General features: G+C 35.0%; 1 protein-coding gene across 2 annotated transcripts in view; it reads right to left on the reverse strand.

The window, feature by feature from the left end:
* ripor2 (RHO family interacting cell polarization regulator 2) overlaps positions 1–15031 on the reverse strand; it is a 114714-nt gene that overhangs the window by 59864 nt on the left and 39819 nt on the right. For both annotated transcript variants that reach the window (XM_056479640.1, XM_056479641.1), the window contains exon 2: positions 4433–4553. In XM_056479640.1, coding sequence (XP_056335615.1) covers positions 4433–4553 — 121 coding nt within the window. The remainder of the gene's footprint in view (positions 1–4432; positions 4554–15031) is intronic.

The raw sequence follows: 15031 nt of genomic DNA on the forward strand, positions 1-15031 counted from the left end.
CACATGCTGTAGCCGGAGGGTCAGACATTCAGTCCGCCATACTGAAGTAGATAAGTCTTTGGGCATTTACACTGACAGTTCTTTCACATGGAAAACACATATAGAATGGGTTTGCTCTTGCTTAAACCAGATATTGTATTTTTAAGGAGGTTATATCTCTTTGGAGTAAGCAAGAAACTTATGATGCTGTTTTATAAAGCTGTTTTTGAAAGCATTGTCGGGTATGGTATCACAGTGGGGTTTGGCAACCTATCTATACAGTGTAAATCTAAGTTAATGCACCTCTTAAAGACAGGATGGAAAAGTGTTGGGCATGATGAATATTTTAATCCTCAAGTTTTGTATGAGAATTGTGTCCTTAATCAGTTGGAAAGGATACTGAATCATCCAACTCATTGTTTTGTATTCACATTATGAACTGCTTCCCTCTGATAGGAGATATAGAGTTCCTAAATGTACTGTAGCTTGAACTGATACAAGAAATCCTACCTGTTTTAGTGGGTTTTTTTAATAAAAGTTTATCTTAACTATCATTATTATTATTATTATTGTAACTACTGTATTTTTGTATTGTTTTATTGTGTGTTTGTATGTTCATCTGGTGATGCCCATCACAAATTTCCTTTTAAGGACATTTAAGTTTTCTATTTCTACTACAACTAGAGCAGAATGCATTGCACCAAACACACTCTTTAAGACACTGGGTACGTTTACATGGACACCAATAATCCGACTTTAATATGATTAAGACAATACTCTGATTAAGAGTCTGACATGTAAACAGCGATTTTTGATTAATTTAATCTGATTAAGGTCATAACAGAAATCGAATTAAGACATGTGGAGTATGTCGATTTTAGTCGCATTATTGAAGTGCAGTACAAACATGTAAACACCACAATCAAACTATTACCGTCATGTAGGATTTTCACAGCATTTTGTGACAGGATAGTCATACACACATGGCTGTTTGACACTATTCTCTGCACCTACCGAGTCAGTGAAGGACCACAGACATGCACATCGCGAAATACGGAGGTTTTTTTCTCTCATTCAGCATGCGGTATAAAAAATTCCATTAAAACAACATTTTTCCAGCAGTTCATACTCGCATCCAATATCTCGTTTGTCACGGGGGCATGCATGAAATGTTCCTGAATGAAAGTGAAAGTGCCAAACTGCAGCTAAAATCGACAAATTGAAAATGAAACACCCGAAATTACATGAAACTCCGGAGGAAAAATGGATAGCGTGGTGACGCAATGATGATAATCGAATTATGTGTAATAACATGTAAACCGGGATCATGAAAAAACATTAAAAAACACCTTAGTACATGTACATGTAAACTAGGGTTGGGCATCTATGCTATAATGCCGATCCGATACGCATCTCGATACAAAGTATACGATCCGATATATTAACGATACATTTGTGACATATTGCGATGCAATACGATACGATTCACACCCATATCACGATACAATGCGATAATTCAGCACTAACTAATAAGATCAAGTTTATGTGATGATGTGAAAGAAGATGAGGTGCCATTGAATGAGTTTGATTATTTATTAACCAAGTAAAACAAAGACTTTTTACAAACCTGCTTTTCTCTCAGAGCCCGAGTGTCGGTTTACAGTAGAGGGCCATTTTAGAACATATGGCACATATTATTTAAGTATTTCCAAGATAAACAGAATGTATAAGTGCAATATATATTAAAAATATATATTTGCACTTTTTTAACATAAAGAATGTTTACTAATGCACAACAAGAATTGTGATTTAACTTTTCACTGAATATTTAAAACGTAACACCGTCTATGTAGTGTGCTGTGACAGTTACATATGATGCTGTAGCGCACGATGTCCAGCCGTCCACTGTAACCGCGACTCTTTGGGCTTTGTGCAGGGACTCCTCTATCTCTCTTCGTACTTTGTCGTACAGAGCAGGAATCTGTTTATCGGAGAATAGCTTTCGGTTTGGTATCTTATAACGAGGCTCCAAGACATGGAGGAGGTGTTTAAAACCTTCGTTCTAAGTGACACTATAAGGCTGAATATCTTTGCAGATAAACAATGCAATAGCATCCGTGATTGCCGTAGAGCGCGCGGAACTGTTAGCAAGCGGGGCATGGAAAAAACTTTCAATGCTTTTCTCACCACTTTTAGAGCTGTTAGCTACAGGTGAATCAGAGCAAGAAGCAGAGGATGCAGGAACACTGGAAGATGCTTCCACAACAACACCGTGGCGCCGCTTCAAGTGAGACATCAGATTCGTCGTACTGGCCGTGTATTTTACAGATGCGCGGCACATTTTGCAAATTGCATCTGTCTTTTCAAGTCATCCATCTTTCTTGTAAAATCCATAATGTTGCCATACTTTAGATTTAAAACCCAGTGGGGAATAAATTGTCTCGGCGTCCGACATGTTTATTTTGCTTCTCGCGCTTTCTGAGGGCGCACCACTAGCTTAATCCGCACACCTGACCTGAGTTGTAGTGTAAGTGTAGTGTACACATCCGCAAATCCGTTGCTAAGGCATACTTTATGTAGGTCGATTAAATTATGCGCTAAAAACAGTTTGACAACACTTGTTAGTAAATAAAAAATACATTCTATATTAAAAAGATAAGTTGTATCTTGGAAAAATCGATGCATCTCGCAAAAACCGATGCATCTCGATTTGCTTTTAATATTTCATTCATCCTCTGCTGCTCTACCGATGCACTCGCATCGTGCACGCGCATGACCGCGTATCGATACATATCGGTTTATCTTCCCATCCCTAATGTAAACACCTTCATCATATTATTGTCTGATTTAGATTAAAGCAAATAATTTGATTACTGATGTCCATGTAAACGTAGTCACTACACAAAAATATACTAATGTGTGTATTACAATTCTAACACAAAACTCTGAACACTGAATAAAGTTCAAACTGTGTTTGTTTGGTTGGTTGGTTGGTAGGTTGTTTTTTTACAGATGGGATTTTGGGAATTTCTATATATCACTTTGTATTTTAGAAAATACTTTAAAATGACCAAAAAAGAAATCCAATATTTTTGTAGAATAAAATGATGTATAAAATCAGGCCAATTTTGTATTTGTGGCTCAAAGTAGGAGAAATAGAAACAAATTTAAATATTGTAATCAAAATTTACAGAGACAAATTGATAAAGTGTGAAGTTTTCTTTATTTTTATCAGACTGAAAAAGCCAAAATGCCTAAAATCTTGAGGGTTTTTCCTGAAGTATCTAAATTGAATGTGGTTAATGCATCCACTGTTTCACATGGATATAATGTGCTGTTCTTGTGCAATTTTATTGTAATGTTCTAAAATCTAGTGGAAAGTTTTGCCAGAGATGTGGAAACAGTTATTGAAGTAATGAGAGGAATTAATAGCTTTCAAATGATGGGTGTGGAGTTTGGGTGTTCACATACTTTTGGTCACGCAAGACAACTTTATACAAAATCTCCCTTTGAAATTAATGTATAAGAAAACAAGAGGTTTTGCCTGCTTGTTATGAATCAAACACTATATGAAACCTGTAGTTTTTTAAACTTCCTGTAGTTGTTCTATTTAATCTCCAGCATAAAAATGTTTTTAACATTTTTAAATTATTCAACATCAGACACAAAAAAAAACATAACAGATTAATATTAGATTAATATATAATTTATATAAATATATCAACTTTAAGGCCTGGTTTCACAGGCAGGGCATAGACTAGACTTAGACTTTAATATTAGAATATTTTATAATAAAAGGCAATTGGAAAAAAAAAAACATTGCTGGTCTCCTTCTTGAGAAAACACAAAAGGCACTGATATATTTTAAGATAGTCAGTAACAAATGAAACAAATCATACATTTCGGTCTGGGACTAGATTGTCTGAACCTGATAGTGATGTAAATTATTAATTGTATTATTTCATAAATGTTTCAGTCCAACATGTAACTTTATATCAGTTATGTAACATTTATTTCAAATAATAAAATTAAATATAGGTGATATCCTCTCTAATATACATTTATTTAATCATTTATTACTTTTAAATCCAAAATATAATAACATATTTGTAGAATTATGTAATATTTCTTATCCCATATAAACTAATAACTTTGTCAAATTCTTTACTAAAACATTTGTATTTTTTAAAATTAGTTAATTATAATATATAATGCTTTGTTATTTAAATGTTTTTATTAACAACGCATTTGAATCATGTTTATAAACCAGCATAAATTATTATATTATATTATATTATATTATATTATATTATATTATATTATATTATATTATATTATATTATATTATATTATATTATATTATATTATATTATATTATATTATATTCATGTAGTAGCTCATGTAGAGAACAGGGTTAGTGTGTTTGAGCCTGTGCCGAGTCAGATGTGCTCACCGTGAGCGTCTCTCCTGCAGGGTGCTGAAGCCGGCGAACGACTGGCTCCTGATGATGCCATTGGGTCCTCCAGGAGAGTGAGTGCCAGCAGCCATGATGTCTGGGAAGCGTGATGACACTCCTGTAGGAGGCAGAAAAGGGTTCTGGGTAAGACAGAGGTCAGTAGTGCAGATGGGGGAAGGGTTGCGTGTGGAGGATGATGATGTTGGGAATGAACTCACATGCACATTTTACACCATTTTAATGATGCAGAAAGAAATAGTAACTACTTATATAGCACTTTATACAGCAGGCTGCTTTAAATATTTTGCTTTTACAGTGTTACACAAAAAACAACAACACCAGTATAGTCTTCTATTAGTATGGAGCTTAAAATATGCCAAAATAATCTGAATTTGAATTATGCTAATTTGAATTATTAACAACTGTAAATTGTGCTCGACAAACAGTCTGGATATCTGCAGTCTATGAAGTCAGAACAACAAAAAAAAAATCTAAAGTTTGAAAATAAGTTTATAAAAATTAGACTTAAAAAATTAAGTTGGCTTAAATTTCAGATGCTTAATCGTCAAATTAATAAATTCAAATAAAACATTTCAAATTCAAAACTATTTTTGATGACATAATATTCAATAGGGTTGTGCGATTACTCGAATCGCAATCGCAATTTGAAACGATGCGATTAGTTAATCGTAAGAGGCTGCTATATAAAATATACATGTTTATATGTATTGAATAACATTCTGAGGTGAAGTGCGTCAAAACCAGTCTGCTGTGCTTCAGAAAATTACACATGCTAGACTTTCTGCGATGGTGTCGTTAGGCATCGCAGCCATGGTATCGGTTGTTGCGAACTATGCCATTACATGAGAAGAAACGATTGAATCTTGTGTCACGACAAGGAAATCGTGCCGAAATTGTGTGATCTGATAACTAGTCAATTGAGTGAGCACACTTTCGTTCTGACCAATCAGAATTGTGCAGAACTATGCCCACAATAAAAAAGAAAACAAACAGGAAAGCGCAGACAAGTGGGATTATGGCATCTACTGCTTCATAAGCATTAATAGACAAAGTAATATCAAAGAAAAGCAGCATTTGTAAAATGAAAATATTTTGGTTTCAAAGTCACAGACACCGAACAAAAACAAGTCATTTTTAAGAGCTGTCGCAGAACTGTTGCCATGGCTTACAGATTATTGAGCTGAAGCTCGAATTAAATTAAAATCTGCATAAAGCTAGAATCAAATCACAATATTTGTCAAAAACAATTAAATTACAATAATTTATGTTTATGTTAATAATTTAAATGAACACAATTCAAATTCAGATTGTTTTGGCATATTTTAAGCTCCTTATTAGAACGACAGCTAATATTCTTCTATAAAGCAGTCATACAAGCTGATTATCTTGTTTTATTTATTAGTTAGAAGGTGTTTAACATGATATTTCACTAACTGTAAAAAACGATTGACCAATTAACTAACGAGAGGAATCTTTTGATTTATTTATCCAATGCAATTGTTGGTTGTTTTATTTGGCTGCACAACTTGTTTTTAAAGTAAAACATAGATACATAGTTCATAGGTCATGAGCTTTTCTTAGTTATGTGTAGTCAGATAACTTATTTTTTCTTACAGAAATATTTGTAAAAATACTATGCTAAATCATGACAGTATTTATACATAAGTAACATTCAGAAAATACGCTTAGCAACAAAGAAAACTGATATGATACTGAAACTAAATTACATTAATCATTGAAGCTGTACCAAATGTAAATTCTGGGCAGAAACCTAAACCAAACATTCTGGATGCACTTGACCCAAAAATCGAAAGCAAAAATGCTTTACAATAGTTAATTACTTTATTAAATAATATTCAGTGATTTTGTAAGATTTAAATTTCAATAACTTTAATTTTATTGATTAAAAAAACAATGAAATAACCACATGTTATTGACAGTATGTTTATTGAAGAATAGGGAGGCATCATTTTACCAGCATTTTTTCAGCACAGTAGAATAACAGCATTATTGTAAATAGTATGAACAAGTGTAATACATAGAAATATTTATTAAGAAAATTTAGCTTTTATGGTGAGCCTATGTGCTTCATGCACATATAAGTATTTGAGAATATGGCATAATATTGAACTATTCTGAACTTTGACCGCACAAGCCATTGAAATGTATGGGTTTCATAGTGCAATGCTTTCTGTGTCCAGTCTGAAAGACGCTTCACACCATGTAGTGACTATGACTGGAGGGAGTGTGGCACAGCATAGCCTTTTTTCAGCTCATAGTTTTGCCCATTTTTAACATTTTAAATATATATTTTTAATGTAATTAGGTTTTAAAATGTCACTGAATAAACCTGCTGTTTAAAACACTAATGCTGCCTTCGTGAAATTTCCTGCTTCCTATTTATGAAGTCATGATTGCATATTTTCTAATACATTCTCATAATTATTCTAACACAAACATTCAGCATTCAGAGTGGTTTTGCACCTATTAAAGCACAAATTAAAGCTGCTGCTCTCTGTATCATTTGCGTTTTGCTTTCATATAAAAATTTAGCAAGTCGGCGCCGGTGGTGTAGTGGTTCGTGCATCGACCCATGCACTCCGGTGCTCACGGCGACCCAAGTTTGATTCCCACCTCGCAGTCCTATGCCTCTCTTCCCTCTCTCTGCTCCCCATGCTTTCTTGTCAATAATCTCTACTGTCCTATACATTAAAGGTGAAAACCCTGGAAAAATAATTCTAAAAAAAATAAATAAATTTGAACCTATTTTGCAATGCTAGATCGAAACATCTGGAAAATCTTAGCACGTATCCTTAGGCTCTTTCCCCTAAGAAACCTGAGAAGTGGTCAAAACTGGACAAAATAAAAAGTACTCACTATTTACTCACCCTTAAGTGGTTCCAAACCTGTATGAGACCTTTGCTCAGTTAAACACTAAAGAAGATATTTTTAATAAAGCTGATAACTAATGACCACTGACCTTAATAGTAGGAAAAACAAATACTACAGGAGTCAATTGTTACAGGTTTCCAGCTTTCTTCAAAATATATTCTATTGTGTTTTACAGAAGAAAGAAACAAAGGTTTCGAACAAGTGAAGGGTGAGCAACTGATGACCGAATTTTCTGTTTTGGGTGACCCGTCTCTTTAAGCTTCCTACAAAGCAAATCTATTTAGTAGTGTGTAAGTTGTAACTTAATGCCTTTCTAAAGTCAAAAGTAGGCCAAGTCATTATAGTCCTAGCTTACAAACATCCATTTCAACCGATCACAGAAATGATTTTGAAAGCTATACTAGCTCTCTAATAAACAGATATCCAGACAGAGCCTTGACATTAAACGAAAGTCCATAAAACCAGCTGAAAATCACAGAGGAAAGCAAGAAATGAGTCATTTAATCTCCCGTGGATACAGTTACTGAAAATAGCACTAAAGGGTGAGAAGACCCCATACGGCACACATTCAGAGGTTTATATAAACCGCTCAAAGCCACCTGAGCCCACCGCAGATGAAGATGCAGAAAGAGCACTTAGGAGCAGGCAAGAGGTGCTCTAATGGAGCCAGAAAGACCAACGTCATCCCTCATTTCAAGCGCAATGATCCCGGGAGGGTGTAGAAACCTCTTGCCTATACAGAAAGCCTTCAAGACCATCTCTGATCTCCTCATAGATCATCTCTCCACCCTCCCATAATTCATCAGAGCAAAGGGAAATGATGACAGCAGTGGCAAACTCAAAAACCGAGGGTAATGAGGCTATGAGATCTGTGATCATGAATGTGAAAGACCCTGCACTGGTGTCTTTCTTTATCAAAAAAAAGAGAAATGTCTGGGTTTTGTGGCTGGTATTGTGTTAGAGTAAATCTATAGCTGTGCAATAAATGCATTGTTGCTTTGATGAAATGACAATTCTCAATACGGCTTTGGGGGGATGTTGTTTTGCTGAGGAAAAACAAAAGAGCCTTGTATAACGCCTGCCAGGCTATTTATAAACACTGTAATATTGGTTTTGCCTCTAGAACATGAGCTGTACATTTTGATCATTTGACACCCAGATAAACAGGGAAATATAATGCAGTAATAATAAAAGAATAAATGGTAGCATACATTTATTTCAGGCAAAAAAAATCTCTTGTCAAATAATAGCAACAACACATATTATAGCAAGTAGTATTTAGTATTTTAGTATTTGCAAGAAAAACTAAATTAAAGAGCCCATATTATGGGTTTTTGAAAATGCCATTCCATGTAGTGTGTAACACAGCTCTAAGTGAAGTGAAATATCCAGCTAAGGCTTAAATCTGTAAGTGTACAGTGTTTAAAACTATTGATTCATCTATAAAAGAGTCGACTCATAGTGCTTCAAACGAGTCGTCTTGATAACGAGTCATTAGGTGTTTCGTGATGACGCAGCTACGAAACACAAGTAGTTGCACACGCAAACCCGGGAGATTTGAAACCTGCGGCCCCGCCCACTAACAGAAAAAAAGTCACACACACACACAGAGAGAGAGACACCGGTGGAATGAAGTCACGCTGTAAAGATGGATTTTATTGACAGTCTAATCAAAGATGAAACCTCAGCAAAATAGCCTAGCCTTGAGCAGATCGAATGCTTCTGGAAATTACATGCTTAAAAAGAAGACTTCATCAGTTTGTTAAAGGAAGGATCAGTAAAGACTGTCAGAACCAGTCAGAACATGGATCAGTGCATCATGAATCAGTTTCTTCCCCCATTTCACCAGTGTAAGTACGTGCGATTAAAACTGTTGCCTCGTTTACTCTATCTTGCACATTATGTATTTAGTTGTGTTTTGTGTGTGGTGATATAACTGAGCGCCGCGGATATAACTGAGAGATTCGCGGTTCTAACTGAGCACCGCCACCTCTATTCTGCCGCTCTAGTTCTCCTCTATGGACGCGCCGGCCCTGTCTGTGTGTGCGTGCGTGCGCGCGCGTGTGTGTATGTATGTGTGTGTGAAAAGAGCGAGTAGTCTGCGACGGGCAAGGAGATCTCCTCGCCAGTTCTTGAACTTTTTGCTCAATAAAATAGTTAGTCGTCAGTATTTTCTAGTCCATCGTCTGTATTTACATTCACCCACTGGCAGCCAAAATCCACTATAAAGCGTGTGTGCACTGTGACTACTTTTAAATTGTTGATTAGCTGCCGGGCATTTCACTCTGTCTCCTACTGAAGCCTGTCAGTGTTGTCGACCAATCGCAGCAGGCTGTCATCGGTCCAATCAGCGCAGATTAGCTTCGCGCTGAGGAGGGGTTTGGGAACAAATGAATCGCTGAACGATTCATATAAGAGTCGCTGGGATAATTAGGTAAAAATAAATGCAGATTATAAGACCATGAAAGTGTTGTTTGACCTTGCATGCATATTAGACTGTTGTTGGAGACCCTTACAACCTAAATATGACCCTATTTCATGTATAATATGGGCTCTTTAAATCTACTTTGGGACACAGAAGAGGAAATATAAAAAAAATATATACAAATTTATATATATATATTTTATATATATTTATATAAATTTTTTTTTTAATATATATATATATATATATATATATATATATATATATATATATATATATATATATATATATATATATATATATATATATATATATATATATATATATATATATATAGTGTTTCCTCTAGGATTTTTTTCAGCTGTGGCGGCAGGCCTTTTTTTACACAGATCTACTAACTACCTGTGGCGTTATTTCAATGACAAATGACGTAAGCGCAGTATTATGAGTCGAGAGTCGCATTTATGTAATAGCCTACAGCATGCGGATCTCTTTGCTTGCGCGCAATTTCCTCTGCTCGTGCTCATGCGCAGACAGTGTTGCCAGATTGGGCGGTTTTTAATTTATTTTTGCTGGTAAAAAGTGACATAGGCGGGTAGTGAAAATTTGGGCGGGTACATACATACATACATACATACATGTATATGTATATATACATACATGTATATATGTATATATATATATGTTATTTAGGGGCTAATAATACTGACCTTGAAAATTATTTATTTATAATTATAATTATAAGACTTTCTCCAGAAGGAAAAAAAATTACAGGAAAATTCCTTAAAAACTCCTTGTTCTGCCAAACATCACTTGAGAAATATTGGAAAAAAATTCTAATTTCACAGAAGGGCTAATAATTTTGCCTTCAACTGTATGTTCATTTAATAACTTTTTTATTGAGCATTAATAAACATCTAACACAAATTAACACACTCTTTTCCAGGTTTACTTCAGTTGAATTAGCTATTTTGTTAAAATAAACAATTCAACCACCTTAACAGCAACTTTGTAATTCATACATCAAAATCAATCAAAACGTCAGATCTATAAAATCACAAAACAAACACAATGAAATCTATACAACCAACGGCTCGTTTCCACAAACAAAGGTTCCACTTCAGTTTAAAAAACACAAAGCGACACTGTGCCACCCAGTGCATGCTGGGATTGTTCCACTCATTCCATTCAGTGCTGGTCGTCTCGGTTCACAGGCACTCGTGAAGCGCTGTTGATGTGCGGCCACATCATCCCGTCGCTGCGGGCACGACTGCTCATAAGTATTCTGGGTACAGCTGCCTGGCACCCAATTCTCAACTCTTCACTGCGAGAGACGGATGACGAGGACAAAAGAAGCAGAGAGGGGGGCTTCATTAATTTGTCACCTCCAGCAGGGACCATGTTTATCAGGCCCCTTGAGGGTGTGAGGGGGTCTCAAAGCTGGTACTGAATGAATAGTGTGTGTGTGTGTGTGTGTGAAGCTCGCATAAGCCCACATTATAAACACAAATAAGGATAAATCTAACAATATTTCTCTAGACAGATTAGAGATGTGCAATGTTTATTGTCATATATATTTTAAAAAATATATAAAAATCGTAACGCCTCTTCAGCCTTCACCATTGTGTATTACTCCGCCCACATACAGCAACAAGCAGAGGACACTCTACAGTTTGACAAATATTCCTGCTGTTGGACAACATAATGTACTTTTGAGGCTATTTTTAGTCGAGAATGTAGTTGTTTCGATAGAAACTATGGAATTTATTTATAAGGATAGTGCCTATTTTCTATATTTTTAATGTTTGAGAGACAGTGCATCGGTGGCCATTAGCCTGCTATACTGTGCAGACGAAAAATGGTTGATGTTGTCTATCCACAGATGGTGACAGAGACTGCATAATAAGCCCTTAGAAGATTAAAACTGCGTAATTTCTAACTATAGCTGATCAAATCATTATTAAACTGGTAAGTGATATTCTAAGTTGATCTCTCTCTTTTACATGTTGTAGTGCTGTATTTATACCATATAATTGTAGTGTATTGAGTGTGAGATGGAACTCTCATATCAGTAATGTGTGTTGTGTTGGCAGAAAGCAAGAAGAAATGCCCGCATGTGTTTAGCGTTTTTCCTTATCGCAAACACAACAGCAATTTGGTAGTGATTGCGTTGCTTTTTTCGGGGTTAATTATTGTGATATCCTGATTGCAACAGAGAAATACTGTTGACTGTAATAGACTGTAATAGCGTAGGGAGACATCTCTGTAGACTGATGGCATTTCATGCCGTTCAGCCTTATAATCTTAAAATATCAGCAAAATCACCCGTTTTGTCATCACTTTAGACATTACGCTAGAGAATCATTCAAATAGTAGCTTTAAAGTGATGTTGGTGAATTAGTAATGGTGTTTTGGTAATGGAATTAGTCTGCTGTTCTGACATCAGCTGCAGATGTGAATGAATGGTGGAAGATATTTATTCCTAATACAAAAGGGTTTTGAGACTCTCCGTGTTTGATTTTCTTTTTTATATACATGATTATGCCGTCGAACTGTTGTATAACCGTAATATCACACTCGTAGAAGTGCAATATGACTATACATCATCACTGGTGGGACACTCAGCTGGCTGCCTCGTGCCTTTGCATGCCTCACACCAGTGCACAATAGGCATGGGATGATAACTGTTTTCAAGGTATACCGAGGTTTGGAAAAGTTTTTCGTTTTTTTTAGGACAACAGTGTATCCAGCAGAAAAGATATACAAAGATTCCGTTTTAAATTTTACAGTAATCTGTGTTTTTGAAACTAATGAAGACAAAGGTAGCAGAGGGTAATGATTTATTTGAATTATTTAGCCTGACATGATTACTGTTCCAAAATATTTTAAATCTTTCAAAAAAATTAAATATATTGTTTTCAAAGAGGGAAGAATTTGTTTTTTTTACCCAGACATTTAAAAAGAATATATTTTAGAGCAGTAATCACAATACCGTGATATTTTTATCCAACGTTATCATACCATCAGAAAATAAATACTACAAAACACTTTACAGTGTCTATGTTTTGTAATCCAAAAAAAATACAATTGCCTCACTATCTCCATACCCAACTTTTCTGGCGAGGTCAGTTTGTTCGGTAGCTCACTTTGTCGGATCTTGTACTTGTGATGCAGAGCACTCGGGTTTGAGTCTGGTAAAGCAGTTCCACAAAAGAGACACAAGCAATGTAAAAGCCATGTTGCTGCTGTGCATTTTTCTCTTACGTTTGCATTTGAAAACACTATTGGGTTTAGGGAAGGGTTTTAGGTCAGTGGTTCACTGGACTTGATGATCTGTGCAACAAGTGCTGCCAACAACATACAACAAAACATACTATAAGTAACGAATTTCAGATTCAAAAAAATGTGTAGACAGTGCCCTCTAGTGGATTTGACATCTAAAATGTGCTACAAAATGTACCCAGAGCAACATATTTAAATTTTTTAAATGTAGGCTGACACAGGGATGGGCAGTATTTATGATACAAGTATTTCAAATATGTATTTTTAAATACAAAATAGTATTTTGTAATTTGCATTTGATAGAGTTTATGAAAATTGGTTAATATTTGTATCAAAATATTTAGTCTCTTGTATTTTTAAAATACTTTACAGTATTTTACTACAGTATGTTTTACTAAGAAGTCTACATGATGACATCATAAAAATGTGGCCTCTGATTGGTGCTTTCTTAGTTATTTGCCTAGGCTTGAGATCAGAACAGAAACTTGATCAATATTGAAGAAGGTGACCAATGCTTGGCACATAGATGAAAACATGCAACACACATAAAGAAAATAACAGACAAATGGCAGGGGAAGATTTGGGACACAATCACTGAAAATAGTATATTGCACAATGCTAAGACCAGTAATATTCAATGGCAGTGTAGTGTACATGCATCAGCATCTTTGCTTAAGAAAGGAGTTGAAATAAAACTTCAGTCCAAAAAGTGGAATATGGAGCCTACAACAGATAATCATTCTCAGTCTCAGTGCTGCAGGTGGAAATGCAGAGGAAGTTTAGAAATAAAAAACACCTAATGACGGTGTACTGGTGTTCATTAAGGGTGTAAACTGAAACACTTCCAGTTAAAGAAGAACTAAAAAAACTCTTGGAAGAATAAGTAAACTGCACAAATAATAATAGTTTTAGATAGATTGCTGATATAGAGGCAAAGAAAATAAAATTTAATTATAATAGTGCCATTTATTAATTATCAACTGAAATGGGAAATAAATCAGTTTACCAAATCAGCCAAAATTTAAGCAACACCTTATATTTTAAGGATACATCATACACTGTCCTAAATGCAAGGTTCCACACAATTCATTCATGTTGTCCCAACACAAATCCATTAAGTTAACTTTTAACACAGTTAACACATTTAAGTAGAACATTTTTAACATTCAAAAATTAAGTTGTCCCAAAGAAATCTCAAGAATTGGGCTGTTTCAGCTCAGAGAAAGTCTTATTGATTTATTTTGACTAGAATAAAATCAGTTTTTAACAAAAAAAAACAAAAAACAAAACAAGGTCAATATTATTAGCCACCTTTAGCAATATTTTTTCGACTGGCAACAGAACAAACCATCATTATACGATGACGTGCCAAATACCCCAACTTGCCTAAATAACCTAGTTAAGGCTTCAAATGTCTCTTTCAGCTGAATACTAGTATCTTTAAAAATATCTAGTAGAATCTTTAGTAACATGGTTTCTGCTACATTCATTCTTCCATGGCGGGGCGCCATGGGGCTACATTACTTCTCAATCAAAACATTTAAGTTTTTTTTTTAAATAGCAGGTTATAATCGCACCAAAACATTTTAAAAGGCAAGTGAATTATAACAGCGCGAACTTTTCTGTAATCGTAGTAGTGCTGTGCATTATTTGTTTAACACCAGTTGACGTGCTGACTGACTGACTGACTGACTGACAGGTGCATGATGTGTGAGGCTAGCAAACACGACATAACTTTCAGTTATGATGAACACAGTTTCCTTAATTATATTGTATTTATAGATAAAGGTCTATGACACTACATACAATGACTTTATCTTGCTGGAGTTTATAGCATTTCACTTCACTTCAGGACGCATCAATGCTGCTCTGTAGGCCTATTGGAGACATTCATAAATATTCCTGGCAAATCTAATAAATGTTGGAGACATACTTGTTACATAAACGCACTGAATCACACTTTAGCAGTGTTTATT

The sequence above is a fragment of the Danio aesculapii genome, chromosome 19 (assembly GCF_903798145.1).
Source record: "Danio aesculapii chromosome 19, fDanAes4.1, whole genome shotgun sequence".
NCBI classification, from domain to species: Eukaryota; Metazoa; Chordata; class Actinopteri; order Cypriniformes; family Danionidae; genus Danio; species Danio aesculapii.